The sequence below is a fragment of the Barbus barbus genome, assembly GCF_936440315.1.
Source record: "Barbus barbus genome assembly, chromosome: 50".
In the NCBI taxonomy this organism is placed as follows: domain Eukaryota; kingdom Metazoa; phylum Chordata; class Actinopteri; order Cypriniformes; family Cyprinidae; genus Barbus; species Barbus barbus.
The window spans coordinates 4,968,978-4,991,301 of NC_136728.1; the positions used below are offsets into that span (position 1 = coordinate 4,968,978).

General features: G+C 37.3%; 1 protein-coding gene across 1 annotated transcript in view; it reads right to left on the bottom strand.

The window, feature by feature from the left end:
• Positions 1-2,065: 2,065 nt before the first annotated feature.
• Positions 2,066-22,324, bottom strand: part of LOC306868488 (N-acetyl-beta-glucosaminyl-glycoprotein 4-beta-N-acetylgalactosaminyltransferase 1-like) — a 168,171-nt gene continuing 147,912 nt past the window's right edge. Inside the window, exons 9-20 of the mRNA XM_079414679.1 lie at positions 21,128-21,194; positions 16,052-16,195; positions 15,744-15,853; positions 14,911-15,011; positions 14,589-14,662; positions 12,106-13,399; positions 9,656-10,014; positions 7,577-7,730; positions 6,449-6,521; positions 5,445-5,598; positions 5,239-5,365; positions 2,066-4,120 (exon numbers count right to left, since the gene is read on the bottom strand). Coding sequence (XP_079270805.1) covers positions 4,006-4,120; positions 5,239-5,365; positions 5,445-5,598; positions 6,449-6,521; positions 7,577-7,730; positions 9,656-10,014; positions 12,106-13,399; positions 14,589-14,662; positions 14,911-15,011; positions 15,744-15,853; positions 16,052-16,195; positions 21,128-21,194 — 2,772 coding nt within the window. The 3' untranslated portion in view covers positions 2,066-4,005. The remainder of the gene's footprint in view (positions 4,121-5,238; positions 5,366-5,444; positions 5,599-6,448; positions 6,522-7,576; positions 7,731-9,655; positions 10,015-12,105; positions 13,400-14,588; positions 14,663-14,910; positions 15,012-15,743; positions 15,854-16,051; positions 16,196-21,127; positions 21,195-22,324) is intronic.

Sequence of the window (22,324 nt, forward strand, 5' to 3'; positions counted from 1 at the left end):
GGTTGTAGTATCAAAGTTCAGTGTTGCATGGGGTAAAAGAGGGGTGGGTGGGATCACCTGCAATGCGGTGGTCTTTGCGGGTGAGACGGGTGCTGTAGATGTCCTGGAGGGAGGGGAGAGAGACACCAACAATCTTCTCAGCTGCTCTCACTATGCGTTGAAGTGACTTGCGGCAGGATGCGTTGCATGCGCCATACCACACAGTGATGCAGCTAGTTAGGATGCTCTCGATGGTGCCTCTGTAGAAGGTGCACATGATGGGGGTCGGGGCTCTGGCTCTTCTAAGTTTGCGGAGGAAGTAGAGACGCTGCTGTGCTTTCTTGGCCAGTACAGTGTTGTTAGTCCAGGAGAGGTCCTCTGTGATGTGCACACTCAGGAACTTGGTGCTGCTCACTCTCTCCACAGTCGCACTGTTGATGGTCAGAGGGGCATGCTGAGTGTGTACTCTCCTGAAGTCAACAACAATCTCCTTCATCTTCTCCACATTCAGAGAGAGATTGTTGTCACTGCACCACCCGGCCAGGCGGCTCACCTCGCTCCTGTAGTTTGTCTCATCTCTGTTGCTAATGAGACCCACCACAGTCGTGTCATCCGCAAACTTAATGAAAAGGTTGGAGTTGTGTGACGGTGTGCAGTCGTGGGTCAGCAGAGTGAAGAGGAGGGGGCTCAGCACACATCCTTGGGGGGCCCCCAGTGTTCAGTGTGATGGTGCTGGATGTGTTAATGCCGACCCGTACTGCCTGAGTTCTCCCGGTCAGGAAGTCCAACAGCCAGTTGCACAGAGAGGTGTTGAGGTGTTCTATCTGTAAACACTGTGACAGAAACAGAAGGAGAAACAGTTGAGTTCAGTAAACATAAGAGCCTTGAAGTTTTTTGTTTTTTTTTACAGTGTATGCTGAGTGGAGGTCCATCAGCTGAGTTTTTTTTATTAATTTACCAACTAATGTGCATAACTCAGATGCTTACAATGTAAAAGTACAATATATACCATCTTCTACTAGGGGTGTCACAATATACCGGTATTGCCGATAATCGTGATATTCAAAGCATTGTTAATTTAGGGTATGACAATATACAGGTATTTGCGATCACCACAATATGAATAGGACTCTTATGATAACATGACACATAAATACTCCAGCGCCAGTTGCTGGTTGACCTCCCAGTTGTCAGTATTGCACCTTAACACTGACACACAAGAAGATGCAGCGCACGCAGCTACTCCGGCCCTGTCCCGAATCACACTTGTTAATGTTTCTTGGAAAAACAAATCTTTCTGTGCGATCATTACTTGTGTTGTGGATTTTGCTGAATTATTAAAATGTAGATATGGCCTAGTTATCGGCAGTATTATCGGTAATAATATCAGTATTATTAGTGTGAGCCACCAATAAAAAGATAGAATCATGCTATAGATCAGTGTGAACGAGCATTAGTCTTTTGTATTACTTAAAGGAGATTCACAATATTGAGATTGTCTGCACTGCTAAGAACTAGAGAATTAAGACCTACAGTAAGAATATACACCAATACTTGACCCGTAATCTCATATGCTGAATCATTACCTAAGGCCTATTTTTGGATCTATGAATCAGTTTGACTGTTCACATTGACTCATGTTCAGTCTTGTGTCGTGATTTAAAGTGTACTTAAGCTAAAAGAAGACTTTGCAGTAATATATATATATATATATATATATGAGCAGTGGATTTGCTATGACTTTTAAAGTGCAGCTTTCACTAGCTATGTTTCCATCACCCTGCTTTTATGCACATTTTGAAGTATCGAGTAACGAGTGATGGAAACGCTGAATTTCTTCAATTACTTGGACTCCCTCTAGTGTTTGAAAGCTGTAATGCAAAATTTTTAAAATACTTACGTTAAAATTTGGAAGCCGCAGAATTTTATCCAAAATGACGTAAATTGCACAGAATATGTAGTTCACCTATGACCTCATTGTTAAAGTGATGCTATGCCTGTTGAGCTAATAATAATAATAATAATAATAATAAATAAATCTAGTTTCTAAGGTCAAAAAGTGTAATAAAACAAACATGCTCGAGGTGCTTCAACTTTCAACTTTATTTTTCAGAAAAATGAACCCAAAAATGTTAAAATAAATTGCAAACATTCAGAAAAATTTCTACACAACAATTTCACAGAAATTACCTTGCAATGCAGATCCCTGTATTAGGCGTAATGTATTTGTGTCCTGTCTACGTTTTGTTTTAAATAGGCAGCCAGAAAGTACATCGAACCAGGAGAAGGAATAGAAGAAAGAAACATTTCAGTTTAGGCTACTCTTTTAAAAAGGTGAAGTTGTACGCATAAGTTGGACTTTATAACTCTCTGTATTTCTGATATGAAATAAAAGCACGTCAAAATTTTATGCCAGCTTGTAAACACGGTTGTTTGTATTTTATGGATGCTTGTAAGTTACAGTGACATAATGATACATAATTTCATACACTCCAGCTGCCCGTGTCAGTGTAAAACATTGTTTTCATCAAATATATGTAGTCAAACAAAATGCTGTCAAATATCACCAAAAATCATTTCGACTCCTCTAGTTTGTAAAAATCGCATTTACAGTAACGCACTTACAATGGAAGTATATGGATCAAGATATACCAGACTATGTTATATTTTGTTTTTAAACAATTTTCAAAGAAAAATAGGTGTTATTTTAGCTGTAAAGCTATCTAAACAACACTTTATCTATGGGGCTACAGTTTAAGGCCGATGAATACCAACAAAGGTGGATTTTCACGAATAGTTACATCACGTTCGTTTCCGGTATCTTTTGCGTAACTTGCCATCTTTACCGTCTTAATGTGGTTCGTACAGCACTTGAAATAATTTATTCTACCACATTTGTCTCATGTTAACATCTAGAATGTTATATTTAGTGCCCCATACACTTCTGTTTTATATCCTTTACTGTAAACACAACTTTTGTTCGTCTGAACAAACTGGGAAAGGAGTCAAACTTATTTTCTGTGGTAAAACATCTTTCAAGAGAGAAAAGAACCTGGAACATTTCTTTAAAAATGGAACAAACAATAGTGAAAACTTTGGACAAGTCCAAAATTCGATTAAGAAACATTTATTTTCTTTCTAAACATGTTCTACTATTCATTCATCTCCATAAAACAATGCTATTTAGGGACTTACAGAACTCAGCTAAACATCAGGACTCTTTCTTAACCCTGTATGGACTGCCATGTTAAATTACATCAAAGAAAGGCACACAGCTTCTGGAGAACATCTTTATCCCACGGTTAAACTCTGTAGAAATGAATACTGCATCAATGGGACAGAAATGACGTCTAGCCTAAAACCCAGACTAAAACAGCAGCCTGAAAGGTTTTTATGCATCTGTGAAACTAGCCAGTAAAGACTAAACCTCTTCTGAAATCAACCGGAAACGAGGAAAGGATGCAGCTCAGACACACAGACAAATGCAAAGATGAATAATTTTAACTTCATAGCTCAGCAGGTTGTTCTTGGTCCAGTCATGTCCAGAAGTTCAGCAGGACTTTAGAAAGGAGTCGCCACATATCAGATCATTTCTACAGTTCAAGTGTAAGAAGGCGTCACGTCTGAACAGGAAGTGACATTTACAGCTATATAAAAGCAGACGTCTAAGTACCAGCGCACATCTAAACCTTTAGACAATCATTTCAGCAGGTAATATCTTAAGTGCAAACCATATTTATGTGACCCAAAGTGCCTGAGCTGCTAGCTTGGAGTAAAATTGAAACAATTTCCATTTCCTTTAAATCTTCAGTAATCACTCAAGTTTCACTTCTGACCTAACAGACAGAGATACATACAAATACACACTCGGCGAATGAGTCTCTGTCTCTTTCGAGTGTCGAGTTTGGACAGCAGCTTGGCAGTGTCACGGGTCCTCCTATAAGGGTCCCAGAGACGCAACGGTTTGGTCCTTTAAGGTCCCGTTCTCGTGCCGAGTTAGTTTGAAGTCTCTCAGCGAGGTTCTGTTTATCCTTTAGGAGTTTTACTGGACTGCGAGTTCCACATGCCTCTTTTAGAGTGATAGTAGTGAAAGAAGTTTCTCAGTCTTAAACGCTCAACCTCCAGACCGTTTTGCAAAACTCTGAAAAAGAGAGAGATATTAATTTAATAATTAATGAATTTTTTTTTATATTTTTATTATTATTTATTAATTATTTTAATATCTAATTTCAATGATAATGCCAATGATACTAATAATATATTCAATTATTATTATTCAATATCAGAATTTAACTATGATTTATAATAACTTGTATTATTATTAATGCTAACAACATGTATTATTATTATTATTATCAGCAAAACTAATGTCAAAATTTCTTAATTCAATATAAGAATTTTATATAGTTAACAAAATCTTTTAATATTTTTATTTTAATTTTTTTTTACATTTATTAAAAATATTGGTATTAATAGTAAAAAATGACAACACCATCACTGTCAAAATCTCGTTCACTTCAATATAATTTTAATAATAATATTAATTAAAAACATATTTATGTAATATATAATAATAATGCCACTGTCAAAATCTCACAATTCACTATCATAATTTTAACAGTATTAATACAATTATATCGTGTATTATTATCATCAACAACAATAATATTGTCACAGTCCGAATATCTCGATTCAATATCATAATTGTTTTAGTAATATTAAGAATAAAATATGTATTTAATATGACTTATGATGATGATTATGATTACTATAATAATAACATCACTGTGAAAATCTCTTAATTCAGTATCATAATTGTAATAATAATATGCATATAATTATAGTAATCTAACACATTCCAACAACATTAATAATATTAATTATTATTAACAACAACAAAATAATTTTAATAATATTATTAATAACATGATATTTAAAATGTATTAATAATAGTAACACTAACAATAATCACTGTCAAAATCTGTTATCATAAATAATAGATAATAATAATTGTTATTATTAACAACAAAATATTTCAATATCATAATTTTAATAATGATATTAATAACATGATATTTAACATATTATTATTAGTAGTATTACTATTAATAATAACAAAAACGTAAAGTCTATAAATAATCATAGATAACTAATACCATTATAATAATAATTCCCAGTAATAATAATAACGTCTTAAATTGTGTTGCAAAAATAAATGAATACTATAAAATAAGCTTGTTTCCTGTAAAGCGCTTCTACCTGTCTAGTAATTCCCAGTCTTCTCCTCCCCAGCGGTCCTTAAACTCCTCCGTGTTCATCCCACCAATCTTGTCAAAATCTGATTTGTAGATCCCAAACAGGCCGAAGCCGTTCACCTCCCAGTAACCTACAGACACAGAGCCGTGGGTTTGATGAAGTCCAGTGTGACAGCGGCTGTGTTTGAGCGTGTGTGAGATGTGTCATACCGTCAGGCTCCCGCGGTGAGCTGCCGCAGCCCAGTCTCATGACTATCGGAGCGAAGGCCAGTTTGCCCTCCACACAGTGTTTCCTGATGTTCTCCAGGATGTTCAGAGGGAAATGAATGTGCAGGTCACACAGAAACACGATACTGTGACTGTCCTGCAAACACACATCGGTAAAAATCAGCCCACACTCCTGCAGTACTGAACTACACGACTGATTAAACACATCCTGCTCGTCATCTTTGTTTTCTAAGTTACATTATAGCAACAGCTGTGAATCACCAGCTACATTAATACACTCATTAACACGAGGAGAATTCCTAGAAACCGTTGTCTCTGCAAACAGTGAATCACTGATCATTTTTTTTAATCGCTGTATGGGAAACTGTGACAATGCTGCGTCGTGCGGGAATTACCGCAAGTGTGAGTCAACAACTTATTAAAAAAAATAAAAAAAATACATGCTTTTCTACGGAAGCGTATTGCATTCACTTGAGGAAAAAAAATCTACTCTGTTTTTCTGAATTAACGACTTAATTATCTCAGAATTACGAGATAATTAAGTCATTAATTCAGAAAAACAGAGCAAAAACTTGTTTTTTCATTAAAAATTATCTCGTAATTCTGAGATAATTAAGTCGTTAATTCAGAAAAACAGAGTAGATTTTTTTTCCTCAAGTGAATGCAATACGCTTCCGTACTTTTCAGACTCATTTTTGATTTTATGAGAGATGCATCTTTTGCCAATTGACTGTAAATTTAAGTTAAAAAACCAACAAAAAAAAATCATTTCACACTTTATCCAAAGCATTTTACATCAGTACATATGATTTCTGGGAATCGAACCCATGACCTTGGCATTCCTAGATCCAGCAGTTGAGCAGCAGGAACAATTTGTGTGAAGTTATGCACTTTACCACAGATATGAAACGTTACTGAGAATGTCTGAACATCTGCAATTATAATAAATCTGATTTGAAATCTTAAAGCTGTGAGTGTATGATTACCTCTATGGTGTCCACACCGATCTGTAACCCGGCAGAACGTTCAAAGTTTCCTTCCCTCCTCAGATACTCATATCTGTCCGGAAAAATTAAAATACAATAGTAATATGCCTCTGTTTATATGCTAAATACACAAATAGTATATAATTAGCTCTATTAACTATAAATCGTCTATTAACATATATTAAATATTTAAAAAAATATATTCAATTAATATATTTTTACTAATCAATATAAAATATAATCTTAATTAAATAATTTACATTTCTAAATATATAAATAAACACACACACACACACACACACACACTCACACACACTCACACACACACACACACACACACATTTGTTTCTGTGAATTGTGGGGACTTTCCATTCTTCTATTACCTTTATATTGACAAAACGATATTTTCTATCTCCCAACCCTAAACCTACCCCTTACAGAAAACCCATTTGCATTGTTACACTTTCAGATAAACATAATTTACTATTTTTAATACTTTTTTCACCCTCGTGGGGACCACAGGCCCCCACAATGTCAAAAATGTCAGGTTTTACTATCCTTGTGGGGACATTTGGTCACACACTCACACATGCATATATATATATATATATATATATATATATATATATATATATATATATATATATATATATATATATATATATGTTTTTTTTTTTTTTTTTTAAACATTTACATAATATTACGGTAAATTATATTAGTAAATTACTTTAACGTAAATTATAACGTAATAGATTAATATACATTGCCATATTAGATCACAGAATATCTAATATATAAATGTATATTAATTTAACATTTAAATGTTTATGCTGAATATGTATGTTTATATGTAGGGGAAGTTGGCATAATGTAATTAAGTTTTTTCCTGTTTTTAACAACAAAAAAAAAAAGGTATCTTGGGTTGAGAACATTTTAAAGCACCTCAACACTAGTTAATTTAAATACCACTCCAATGAGTCATATAATTTTATTTATTTATATATATATATATTGCAGTTTTTGAAGAAATTTAGCACGTCAGAATGCAAGATATCAACTACCTACATTTGCAAGTTTCTATATAATGAATATAATAACAAAGTGGCATGTAAACGTGTGTTGGCGTACCGTGGAACGGAGCTTTCTCTGAGAGCCTGTTCCACGTTCATGTCTTCACTCTGGAAGTCCACGATGATGATGTTGAAATTGTTGTCCTTGGTCTCACGGTGCAGGAGCTCCATGTCTGAAATGAACTGCTGAACCCAACGCGCCTGATTCTTCACTGTAGGAAACAAATCAAAAAATACATCACTTGGGCATAACTTGAAAAAAACTTGCAACTTGAATTTGTATTTATATTATTTGTGACCCTGGAGCACAAAACCAGTCTTAAGTCGCTGGGGTATATTTGTAGCAATAGCCAAAAATACATTGTATGGGTCAAAATTATCAATTTTTCTTTTATGCCAAAAAAATAAAAAATTGGATATTAAGTAAAGATCATGTTCCATGAAGATATTTTGTAAATTTCCTACCCTAAATAAATTAAAACTTCATTTTTGATTAGTAATATGCATTGCTAAGAACTTAATTTGATCAACTTTAAAGGCGATTTTCTCAGTATTTAGATTTTTTAGCACCCTCAGATTACAGATTTTCAAATAGTTGTATCTCGGCCAAACAATGGACAAACCAATACATCAATGGAAAGCTTATTTACTCAGCTTTCATGTGATATATATAAATCTCAATTTTGAAAAATTGACACTTATGGCATTTATTCAGGATTACCAGGTTTTGTGGTCCAGGGTCACATATAGTCTTTTTTATACTTTAGACAATGCTAAAATATATGATTCTGCTGTTATATAAATGTAATTTATTTTAAACATTTCATTTATAGTTCCATGGTATTGAGAGCTTCATTTCAGTTTATGAACATTATTACATCTGTGAACTTTTCCCAGTTGGCCTATTAAGCCAAATGTATTTTCTTTTTATAGAATTGTGTTAATGACATGAGAAACTTGTGTAAATTATAGTTATTGTGATGTATTTATCAGCTGCTTGGACTCTCATTCTGACGGCACCCATTCACATCCATTGGTGAGCAAGTCATGTAATGCTACATTTCTCCAAATCTGATGAAGAAACAAACTAATCTACATCTTGGATGGCCTGAGGGTGAGGACATTTAAATTTAAATTTTTGCGTGAACTATTCCTTTAATACAGTTCTATTAAACCAACCTTCTTTTTTTTTCTTCTACGAGTGAGTGTTATGTAAACTGGTTGCCTGTAGTTTGAGTTTCTGCTAAACAAATCCAAACTGTAATGTATTGTACTGCTAAGGCTAGTTGTGACAGATTCCACATACACGAATGGAATTTCTGATCAGGCAAGGGACACTTTTTCATCACATATCTGCCAATCAAAAGTAACGCACCATGCAAAACCTTTCAAATTCATTGCTACATAAAAAATAAATTGAAAACAGTGAGAAACAACCATAAAAAATAAACCAGCTCCCCAATTTGATTTGAATTTCAAAATATAGTGGCCCCAAGAGGTATTTAGACACTTAAGTTGCCCTTTAAAATTTATGAATGTCAATGTGTTACATAAAAAAAAAAACTCAAACAAGATGGCATTTAAACAAAGACAGCACAAGCACAGGATTTTTGGCAATATATTTAAGTTACATCAGGGATTCTCAACTCTGACCCACGAGGTCCACTTTCTTGCAGAGTTTAGCTGCAAACCTAATTAAACACACCTGAACAAACTAATTAAATTATTCAGGATTACCAGTAATTTCTAGTAAAGTTACAAGCAGGTGAATTTGAACAAGGTTAGAGCCAGGGTTGCCAGGTTTTCACAACAAAACCTGCCTAATTGCTACTCAAAAATTAGCCCAGTCGCATTTCAATGGGGGTCCCCCGGTAAAAATCGTGTTCCAGCTTGTAAAATGTATGTTTTTTGGCAGGGTTCCCCTGATGAAATTTGCATTTTTAGGGGCTAAATGTCACGTTATCGGGGTCGCTTCAACCCACGGACATGAAAAACAACCCGCGGCAACAGTGTTAAAGTAGCCTAATTTCACGGGAAAACCACAGACTTGGCAACACTGGTTAGAGCTAAACTGTGCAGGAAAGTGGACCATCTGGGTACATAGTTTCACAAAAATAGATAGATATTTATTACTTACCTGGTACCACAAAATGCACCATGACATTCTTTTTCCACTGCAGCATCACTGGCTGGCACAGCAGGGGTTTGGCATACACTGTACCCCACTGCGGGGTGCCGTGGGCCCCGCGGGTAGGTGTGCGTGAGGGTGGAGCAGGTGGGCTGGCGACAGGGGAAGAGGGGGATGATGCTGTGACCCCTTCCATATTCTCCAGACTGTCTTCTACCCGGCCTCGGTGCAACAGCATGTAGATGTACTCAGATAGACGGACCACTTTACGGCCTCTCTCCATTAGCTCCAGCTCTATTAGGTAGCGGTTACCGCGTGCAGAGTCACGCCGCTTTTCTACATTTATAATACGGAGGAGAGTGTAAATCCTGAGAAAGAGGGAGAAAAAAAAATATTACATGGTAACCAGTGCAATTTTAAATGTATATGAATGGTATGGTGCCCACTTACAACAATAATTACAGTAATTCTCGTTATTGCTAAATAGCTGTGCAGTTGGAGAGAGGAAAAAGAAACTGAAAACAAATATTTTACACATATTTTTCATATTTAAATTATTTGACATTTTTTCAGAAATTATTTTCAGCAGAACAACAACAAAAAAGAAACCTTGAGTACAAACTGGACACCGATATTTTACCAATATATTTAAAGTGAAATGTGTATGAATTTAGTTAATTATAATTTTTTGTCTTGCCAAATAGTTGTTCAGTAAGGAAAAAGACAGTATAAAGAGTTGTAACAATAAATGAAAAACAAAAATTTAATATAAATACACACTGTTGTGACTACTGGCATTTTACTTATATTTTCCAATTAAATGTGTATAAAAAATACATAAAATGTAAGGTGTCCACTTTCCAGTAATTATAGTAATTCTCTGTATCGCTAACTAGACAGAGAGGAAAAAGAAACCTCAAAGGAATGTAACAATGAATTTTTAAAAAAGATGCCAAATCACAAACAATGCTTGAAAACCGATATTTACCGATATATTGTGAATTAAATGTGTAAGTCTCTGTATCGCCAAATGGCTGTAGAGTTACACAGCAGAAAAGTTTTATTTTATATATATATTAGGGGTGTAACGGTACACAAATATGACGGTTCGGTACGTACCGCAGTTTAAACGTCACGGTTCATTATGATTTCTGTGCGATTTCTGCAGCGAGCGATAGCGGGCATTGGAGACCGGATGGGGCGTGTCCAGAGACGTGACAAAGTTCATAATCCTTCAACTTTGTGCAAATTAAGAGCGAATTTTGGAAGCGACAGCCAACAGGAAAAAAGACGGTAGAGCTCATATGATTGTTCTCCTCTCAGCCGTAGATAAACATACGCAATGGAAGAAAGTAGGCTCTGTTTCTCATTCATTTTTGTTTGTATGTCCAGATTTAATTTAGATTTAGATTACATTTAGTATTTTGCCTCCAAAATGTTTGTACTTAGAGGCAAGAAACCTGATTCGCTGTCAAGGCAACCAGTAGTGGGAACGCCCACTAGGGACCTCATCACCAGCCCCTGACGACATATCTGAACGGGGGCTTAATAAGTTAACCCAAACTTAAATTTAATTACTATTTATTTTTAGATAGACGATCAACACTCAACTTAAAAAATTGTATGGAAACATGTAAATTGCACATAATGCAGTTTTTAAATTAACTTATAAATAATAAAATTTCTAGGCTATTTTGTTAAAATATATTCAATTACACACTGGCTGTCAGAGCATGTTTCATAACAGATTAACTTAAACATATATTAAATAATTAAGACTAACAGGTGTAGTACAATATAATGAGTATATGGTGTAATATTTCGCAAAATGCTCCTCTTTAGACTTAATTTCTTTAGCGACCTAACGAGCTGTGGACACACTGATGACTTGCTGAGGTAAATTAAATGCTATGTGACATTTTATTTCCATGCTGTTTTGTTGATGTCTTTCCACGAGTGAAACACTGATTGAGCAATTACATGAGGCATGAGATGTTCAGTCATGTTTATTTGCGTTAAAACTAGTAGTACAGAGGAAGGAATGATTGCATTCTCTCTCGCTCCGCTCTGCATAAGTCTGCGGCACGTCACGAATCAAACACAGGAACCGGAGTAAATCGCGGCCGCGCGAGTCAATGCTTGTGTTGGGTTTACACCAGCATGTTTCTGAACCGTCCCAGAAGAAGCTCTCCAAGGCGTTTATACAGCGATCTCTCATGCCACATCAAAGACTGCCAAAACGCCATTTATTATTTGAATTTCCTGAAGAATTTTTTTACTGTATTCGTTCTGTACACATGCATACCAAACTGAAAGACCCGTACCGAAATGGTTCGGTACAAATAAGTGTACCGTTACACTCCTAATAAATACAGATATAAATACAAATATATAAAGGATAAATACTGATTTTATCAATATATTGGAAAGTAAAATATTGGTTTCTATATCAGCCTCACCCTCCATTGCGTTCATTGAGTTTCTCCATGTACTGCGCAAGAACGTCCACCACTTCGCTCTCAGATAGCTGCAGGTTTCCAGATATGTTGCACCGAAGATCATTCCAATCAGAGCGCAATGTCTCAAAGTCCATGCTATTAACGGAAAACGTCCTCTGCCAATTAATAGCCTCCTCCACCCACCCAGGACGAGGCTCCACATCCTCATAGCTATACTCCGAAAGGCCTCCTTCCTCCTCCAGTTCAGGGTCCTTGTCCGGGCGCTGCTGTTGGGACTCGGTAATCTCAGAGGTGTGCAAGTAGGAAGTGACACGGAGAGGCTTGGTCGGAAGCACGTTCTCAGAGGAGTTAGCGGACTGAGGGGTGGGCGCAGGAGGGGGTCGAGAGGTTGTGATGGGCCTCAAGGGATGCTGGTGTTTTTCCCAGACGCCTCGTATCCTTCTCTCATAGCGGCTTGGGATTACTGCTCTGTTTGGAGGCATGGGATTTTCAGCTGGCTTGCTGAAGTTGGGGCTCGCTGGAAAGACCTTGTTCTCTTGCAGAGGAGACCGTGCAAGTAACTGGGATGCACGCAAAGCTCCTTTGCTGAGTTTTGGTTTGGCACTGAGGTTCACCAGCTTTGTAGTTTTGCCATTCTGGTACAGGAAAACTCCAGGGAAGACCTCTCTGGGTTGGTGTGAAATGAGACTTTGCTTCTCCTTAGCAGGGCGAGGTCTTGTGACGTAGATTTTGTTGTCCTCCTTCTTGCGTTCCTTGTTGATGTGGCTGGTTCCAGGATTGTGGCTGTTGTCATGAGCGTGGTTGTTACCTGGGGAAGGAACGGTGTGGGCAGGACTGCTGAGGATTTGCTTGGCTCGACTGTTGAGGGCCACCAATGAGGATTTTGGCGGGAAAAGCAAAGCTGATCTGCTTATTTTCGGTGAACGATCTTCTGACCAACCCTCTCTGAGGTCTCGGCGGTCTCTTTGAACCCAAGTTAGAGAACGACCTCGCACCACACTCTCACTTTTTGGTAACCCTACCTCAGCCTGATGGTCCAGAGTGTCTTGGTCCATCTCTTGATGTTGAGACCCAACCACCTGGCTTGCTCTCGTAAAAAATCGTCTTTGCTCTCTGCTAAAAGCTGGCTTGTCTGGCTGTACCGCTTTTTTCTCCAGCATTGTGAAATCTGGTTTATCAGAAGGGCTTGAGGTGTGACTTGATTGGCTAGGTTGGACAGTCTTCTTTGCTGACTGGGTGCCAACAACTTGTGCATCATCCTCTGGATCCGCCCCCTCTTCTTCTTCAAGAAAATCTAAAGCAAAACACCAAAAACAAACACTATGTGAGTTACTCCACCACTTGAGGCCAAGCTCACAAAGACACTTTGAAAAATAATTTTCGGCAATTTGCAACTTATAGGCCTATTCATACCAAGACTAGCTGTAGTATGAAACTTCTACAAGTGGTACCTAGTGCAATTGCAATATGTTTGAGAGACCCTGCAATTGATGTTGTGAAATATATCACGACTGCACACTTGTTGCCTTTTGGCAAAACACACCATTCTGACAGGCCATTTACGTGATTTGTACAAATCTGAGGAGTTTATGTGGGTATATGAATGTATATCTTAAAGGAACCGACTGTCTTCTGAAATAAGTTTTTATGGCATTTTCTTTTCATTTTAACTCTGGTTTACATTTGTGTTTATAAGTGGAATGCTGCTTTTTGTACAAGGTAACTACAGTTGCTGCTGTATTTCTGCTTTACATAAGCGCCACCTACTGGAGAGTGAATTTGTATTTTTATTCAGCCAGTCTTCCATTCTTGTTCAGACTTGTTGTTTTTATCAAAATTGGCACTATTTGAACTGTAAAGTTGTTTAAATAATAGTTTTTACAGTTATTTTATAGTTTAGGATGTTACCAGGATTTTTGCGAGTTCGAGTCTCATGTCCGGCAGGGATTGTAGGTGGGGGGAGTGAATCTACAGCACTACAGCACTCTCTTCTACCTTCAATACCACGACTCTGAGGTGAGACCCTTGAGCAAGGCACCGAACCCCCAGCTGCTCCCCGAGCGCCGCAGCATAAATAGCCGCCCACTGCTCCGGGTGTGTGTTCACGGTGTGTGTGTTCACTGCTGTGTGTGTGCACTTAGAATGGGTTAAATGCAGAGCACAAATTCCTAGTATGGGTAACCATACTTGGTCATGTCACGTCACTTTCACTTTAGAATGTTGATACCAAAACAACGTGAATTTCGTCTTATCAAAACACCTTTCGTCAGCAATTTTCATGTTGTTGTCGATGTAACCAGCCCTTAACCCTTTGAAAATAAACAAAACTCCAGCAATTCATTTCTTTTATGGCTCAATCCCAAGGCCATTATCTCCTGATGAATATATCTGCCATGTTCTAATAAAGCAGCTTGTGACGGAACGATGCACTAATGAAGTGTTATTCCTCTTCTGGATCACTGATCACACACATGAAAACTCACCATCAGGATTAGGGAAGAAGAATGGCCTGTCATCTTCCTCCTCATCCATCTTCATGTATTTATAGAAGCCAAACCTGTTATAGAAAGAGATGGAGAGAAAAAGATCAAGTCCATGAAAGACAGAAATACAGAGTTTTAGAGAACTGTATTTAATCATCTCTGTTTCAGTGATCATAATGATTCAGAGTTCCAATTCATTTCAAGAAATCTTGAAGAAAAAAAAATACTTTCTTGATAAATGTCCCCAGTCTTACTGTACACATTATATTTCATAATATATTTCAATATATTTATTGCCATTACAATCTATATACAAGCTTACTTCTCCAAATAGATGGGTGACTCTCTATAGAAGCACTTGTTTTCTCTTTCCATGTGGGTGAGGCGGGTAAAGTCATTGGGATAGACAAAAGAAAGATAGACCTGCAGACAAAATACCAGATATGACAACCCAGATAATTAACTTGAAATGTCATTAGTTCAATACTGATCAGTAGAATATGTCTGTGAATACTGGATAAAAGCCTGTTGTCTAGCATATACTGTATTGCATGCTGGCTACAAATCTTTTGAAAATAACATGAAAGTATGCAACAATAAACATTTAAATATTTATTGCTTTTTATTTAGGCAAGTGGTATAGAGTTTTCTTCTCAGGAAACTGACTTTGTGCATAATATCTTTACCTTTAGTATTCAAATGACATATAATGAGTAAAAAAAATATATTTCTTCAAGGTAATGTCAAGCACATTGCATTGTAGGATATAGAAAAAAAATTGTGCTCTCTCTAAAATGTAGCATTGTGAAGTCTGATTTGTCAAAACAAATGTTTCTCTCTTCATTTGATGCAGAAAATTGAATGTTATTTTCAGCGATAAACAAAATACAAAATCTATAATGATGATAACTGATAATATTTTGTGTAAATTTACCTGTTTATTATTGCTCTCACCTGTTTTTGTGCTTTTGATCGGCTTTTATTGCATGCACAAAATTACTTTTGTAATCCAAAAGGGGGCAGTAATCACACAGGAAGTTTTAGTGCACTGCAGCAGCAAGTCAATACGGCAACAGGTGCAAGTGCATTGTAACTCAAAAGGCTGTTGTTCTATTTGGCAAAATGTGTGCAGAAATATATGTTTGTTAGACTCACGAACTGTAGGCCTTGATAGCGAGCGATAGGGAAGTCTTTGACCACATATGTTGGCGAGTAGAGACAAGCGGGCAACACATTTTCAAGATGAGAGGGGTCAATCATGGGAACTATGGAGAGTATTGTGAGAAAGACAGTTTAATATTACCAGAGGCAGATTATCAAATTCTCCTTTCAAACGTTATTTGTCAATCCGGAACACAAAATGAGGAAAAACTATTTCAGTGGATCCAATAGCAACAGAGAGATAGAAGAATCAAATAAAAAGTGACTAGAAAGTGGACCTGAACAGACAGATAGAGGCTTACTGTTGAAGAAGGTGTCGCGGGGGTCCGGTTGCAGCATATCGGCGCCGTGTTGGCTGCGGGTGTGGGTCTCTGTTGGGACAGGCCCATGGCTGGCCAGTGTCTGAGGAATGTGATCCACATGGTTCATCTTCAAACTGCTCTCATCTTTCACAAAGAAAGAAGGGAGAGTTATTCATGGAGATGGCAAGCCATTGTTTATGAACAGGCATTACATAGTAGGACTTTAAAAGGCAACATGAAGCAGAAACACAATTCATTTCTAATGAAACTGAAGTAGGGGACCAAGTTATATCTAGAAATCAGAATATTATAAAGAATCAGGGGAGGGCTTTTTGACTTGGGCCAGTAAACAATTCCCAAGAACACCCTGGCAACTGTTTAGCAACTCCCAGAAAACTCCCTATTGACTTCCGAACAATGCTTTAGCAACCACCCAAAACACCTTAGAAACCCCTCATAACTAGTGTTGTCAAAAGTACTGACTTCAATACCAGTCGGTAATGAAATTTTAGCATTTGAGCCAATTCTTAAACACTGCTGATTGGCCAATGTGTTCACGCGCTCAAAAGATTTGACAGCGGATATGTTTCTGTGCAGATATATTAGGGATACACTGATAGACGCGGCATTCAAACACACCCATGTGCTTCTGTGTCTAAAATTATATTCAAACATTTCGTACATGTTATTAGATAAACTGCTGTCAGTCATATTGTCATTTAAAATCCAGACAATGTTATTGGTAATGTTATTATTTTAGTGTTTATGCAAACAAAAAGTCATTTTATTTGTTGTTTGTAGATTTTAAATATCAAACTTGGTGAAACAATTTATGTGTCAGTAGTTTTTGAACATTCCCAGCACATTTGAACAATGCCGTGATAATTTTGGTCAATATAACCGTGATATGAAATTCAGAGTGTCTATTTACACTAAGTGCAAATAGCCCGCCTTGTTGGCAGATGCTATTTACACTAACGGTGCTGAGGAGATCGGGCAGCAGGAAGTAGCGGAGACCGCCGGTGGCTGCCCGAGGAAGCGGTGGTGCTGGAGCGATGGAAGAAGGAACCGGCAAACATTTAAAGATTTTAATAAATAAAATAAACAAACACCAAAGTTCAAACCTGCCTTTTTTTCCTCCCTTTTCAAATCTCATATCACATCAGAAAGGCATTTATTTTCAATAAAAATTAAGAAAATAATCAAAAAGCTGAAAATAAAGTATCGAGTAGGGTTAGGGTAGGTCTAGGGAGGGCTTTATTGTTCCAATTAGGTGGCATATCCATATAATAATTTGAATTAGAATTTATACTCAATATGTTATTATTGCATACTGTTTTATAATGTACAACAATACTGAGGTGCAGATAATTGCCACTATTTGCAATAAGTAGTATAAATAGCACTTAGTATAAATAGCATATTGTTAAAAATACTGATATTTTCACTTTTCAGTTTTCACTAAGTGTAAATAGCATCTATCGCTAAGAAAATATGCTATTTGCACTTAGTGTAAATAGCCGCTGCCTAAGGACTTTTCACTCCGTTACATCTCTACTAGCAGCCACCCAGAACACCTGAACAATCACTTAGTAATTTCCACGCAAAAACCCATAACACTCTAGCAACAACTTACCACCACCCTAGCAACTGCCTAACCATGCTCTAGTAAGAACCCAGAAACCCCTTGCAACTGCTTATCAACATCCTAGCGCCCTTGGAGAACACCCTAAAAATCACCTTGGCAACCATTCAGGACTCCTTTGACAGATTTGCCTATGCCTATGTGCAGGCTGTCTATCTGTTTAAGCTCGATGTCAATGTCTTGCTAAGATATGGGTCACTCCACATCAGATACACCAGAATGTCTGGGTGACAAATGAAGGTGCCACCCTTCAAACGACGAGGACCACCAGAGCCCCTCCACGCAGATGAGACAGGCTTTGATGTGTGCTTGAAACCCAAGAGAGAACAGAGGTGGCTGTTGTCACATACTCAGCATTTAATGTGTGTGAGACGAACACTGTGAAGTGCTCAAGCTCTGTGTTATGTTCAAAGGGAGTTCACAAGAAGGTCAAAGATACCAGCAGCTCAGCTCAAACAAGAACCAAAACGAAAGGGAACACACTAAAGTATTTAATATTACAATACCACTAACGTACTAAACAAGAAATTTCCATTCAGGCCCTGGGCTATTTTAGCACACCACAGCAGAAAAAGGTGTTCAAAATATAAATTTCTCACACATGCAAATGTGGCACTGACAATAACCAGTGGTGGCATGCTGTATTTTGCGGGTTGATTTAATTGTTCTTTTTCATGCATCAAAACGTCTCCTGGGTCTTACACCTACAACCCTTTGGTTATCACCCCCAGTCTACCCCCTAATCATATCAAACCCTGCTGTCATTGCAAACTATATGAATGGGGTTCTTCATTATGTTGCATATAATAAGCCTTGTCCACTGTACAATACAATCACAATTCTGAAGGGAATTCATTTCATAGTATTTGACACTTGATGCAAAAAAGCCCTTGTCAGAACTCAATTTTTCACACAAGGCATTCAAGCATAACTCTGACTCTTTTAGGAGGACTGATGGCTTTTACCAGACGTGTTGCCTAGAGACACATTCACCACAGCCCTTTGCTTCCAAAAGCGGTGTCTCTGAAGAACTAAATGTGTAAAAAGAAAAGAAACTGTTGCATTAATAGTTTATAGGAAGTTTTAACATTGAAGATAAAATGTTATTGCTCAGATGGTGCCTTTTATAGCTCACAAGCTTTCTTTTAAGCATCCTTCCTTTCTTGTAAAATTCCAAACCATAAACAAAAAGTGACACTAATGAGACAATTGTGTTTTAAGTTTAGAGTGCTGTGGCTAGCATAGCTCAGATAACTTAATTTTATGATAAACTAGTTCATATTGAACTGGCCAACCATCCGTTTCCATTCTTTTGGCCTGAGATGCTGGAATAGGCTCCAGCTTGACCTTACAATGGAGATCAAAATTAGAGTACAATATTGTTAATCTTCATCGCTCAAAATTGTAAGTAATATAGCTCTAGGTATACCACTGTTCTACTAACATGTTTGACAAAATAACCAAGCCATTTTAACAAAAACCTGTATTTTGAGGAAAACACAGGGATCAAAATTAGAGAACAGTAACCACTGTAGCACAAAAGAAGATTACAACTAAAATTTTGGAGAGTTACACCTGTCAGAAATTAGTAGGAACTGCTTTGAATAAATTCAGCACAACTGCGGCCACAGGACATCTCTTGTCTCTGTGCTGGTGTGATCTTGCTCCACTCTTCTTCCAGTCTCTTCCATAGTTTATTAGCTGTAATGGGTTTCTTAGGCATAACTTTGTTGCCAAGGATTTTCCAGAGATTTCCAGATCAGGTTTAGATCAGGACACTCATTGAGTGACTCAACATTATCCTGTCTTCTCGTGCATTTGTTTTACATGGACAGCCAGATATTTTGGGGGACTTGAATGAATTAGTGTCACTGTAAAACCTGCAATATTCGAGAAATCACAGATTTGGAATGACCGACTTCTCTTGCAATGGCTGAAAGGGTCATCCCTTTGGCTATCATCTGGACAACCTCCTGTCGAAGAGTTTCAGTCACCTCAGAGCAGCCATCTAGTGAAAATTGGAAGAATGCTTCCAGTTAAATAGGGTTTGTCATATAATTAATCAAATTAGCAGCAGGTGCCAGATTAACACCAATAATTTATATCTGTATGTGTTCTCTAATTTGGAAGTTTTTTATGCTGTGCTTCAGAATACAATACATTTTTGCTTCTACTCCTGTTAGGATAACTTCAAATAAGACTAAGCAGTAACCTTGAACTTTAGGAAACGATAGGTTGTTCTCTAATTTTGATTACCACCGTACATGGGACAAATGATTTGGAGCAGTTGTTCCCAACCACTTTCCTGGAGTTCCCCCCAGCACTGCACATTTTGCATGTCTCCTTCCTGATTCAACTCATCAGCTCATTAGCAGAAACTCCAAGACCTGAAATGGGTGCGTCAGATAAACAAGACATGCAAAATATGCAGAGTTAGGGTTCTCCAGGAAAGTGGTTGGGAACCACTGGTTTGGAGAATAGATGTATATTTCATATCGAGTTCTCTGACTTTTGATTGCAGACATTGGCAAAGTTTGAGACATTGGGGAGATATCTTAGCAAATGTGAGATTATTCAGGTCTTTTTTCTCAGGAGAACACTTAAAAGTAAGATACTTCTAGTTTGCTGTCTAGTTAATATCATTGCTTTCTAGAAGAAACAATTTCAATTTTATGGAGATTTAATTTGTAATTCTTGAATGTAAACTCTATGAGGCCAGAGTGTGTGTGCTGTGAAATGCTTGAAAACAGATAAGCGCCATCGTGTTACAAGATGGCATTTGTACAGAAGACACTTCCAAAAGGCTATCCGTGAAGGTCAGCATCATCACTAAGGCAACAGCTACGGATGTTAGCGCTCCATGCTTGATCCCCCTTTGAGAGTCTTTATAACCTTGTTCTTTTTCCTGTGTCCTTTCTCTCTTTATGTTACAACAGCTCTAAGCACATTTTCAGTTTTGTTTCACCTCAGGTCACTGGCACCAAAAAGTGTTGAAAGCAAATTATGTCCACTGAACTCATCAATTTTATAGCGAACTCTGTAGGACGCTATTAACAGTCTTTGCGCATATAACTTTAGGGCATGGAAAACAACTTTAAAGTGTAATGCGACTAATACATCTAGTCTTTTCAAGCCCAATGGGATACACTTTACCCTGCACAAAGACCAGCGATTGGAAACAGCCTCCGGCAGAAGGTGTCACTGTCATCAATCTCAATGATCCTGAAAAAGCCACTTTCTTCCTTCTTGGCAACTCTCGGAGGCAAGGTCTGTTTCATAAACAGTTCACACCGAAACCTCTCAAGCACCTCGGAGAATAACATCAAAAACTAAAGTTCAAACTGCCACGTCATCAAGCCACTCAAACCATGATGGCTAGTCAGTGCTGTTAGTTTTGAAACTGGTAGGGTTTGTAAGAGAGGACGGGTTACCTGTGTACAAGGAGATGTAGGCGGAATCAATGACCTCATATTTGAGTCCTGGCAGGAAAGGGCGCCACTGTAATAGAGACAAAGAGAGACATTTAGAGAGAAGCTAGTCTCAAGCCTCATACGGTATGGCCACGGTTGGCCAACAGACCATCCTTAGACTGCATGAAGCATATTGCACAGAAACCGGCACTATCCGGCTGAAATCGACAGTTCTAACAATTTCTGGGAATCGGGGCACATAGGTTTTCATCAGTCCACCAGTATAGTGTTGTGTTTGGGTACCAACTGAACTATGATTAGGTTTGAAGAGATGAAATGGCTTGTCGATTTATCACATTAATCCTATTTAGGACATGTTGAAAAGTTTTTTTTTTTTAGGAAAATATGAACCAAAAAGGCCCCCATGGAATCCTAGATTCCTGTATTGATTGTCGAGAAAATTTTTATTGATGACCAATGAATGGAACTACAGGAGATGGAGGGATATTCTGCATTGCTATATATTTGTGTACCTTTCAAGCAAGGTCACCCTCACTAAATAGATTCACCCATCCAATCACAACCCACCATGCAGCAGGAAATGAGAGACACATTCACATCAACGGTAGCTTCTTCAGCAGCACACTTACAAACCATCAGACAAGCTACAATTCTTTTAATGACGTTGTGCAATTACCATGTCACTTCTGCTTATGCTCGCTGTAATGAGGGGAGACAGGCCATTTTCCACAGCCACACACACACACACACACGTAGACACAACATTATTGAGGAACAACCAGTTCGAAGATATGTTATGTTTCACTTGAAGTGTGAAAGTATGATTTTTGTGTAAAGCAAGCATATGCAGGTATATTTCATGTCATATTTCCCTCCAATTTTTATTTATTCATTTATTTTTAAGAGGAATGGGGTGGGTGGGTGGGTCGGGTGGGATTAAGCTCATTTTACCCTAAAACTTTACCCTCAAATTCTCATTATTCTGATTTTCATTATTTTTCATTTTTAAGTCACCATTCAATTAAATGATCAAATTAAAAGCAGCTCAATAATAGTACGCCATTATATATGAATATATAATGACTACATTTAAATTTAATAAAAGAAAATTAATTAAATTAAAATATAGCAAAACATTTTGATCCTAAATGATAATAACAATAATATATAATTCTTCTTATGATTATTATTAATTTA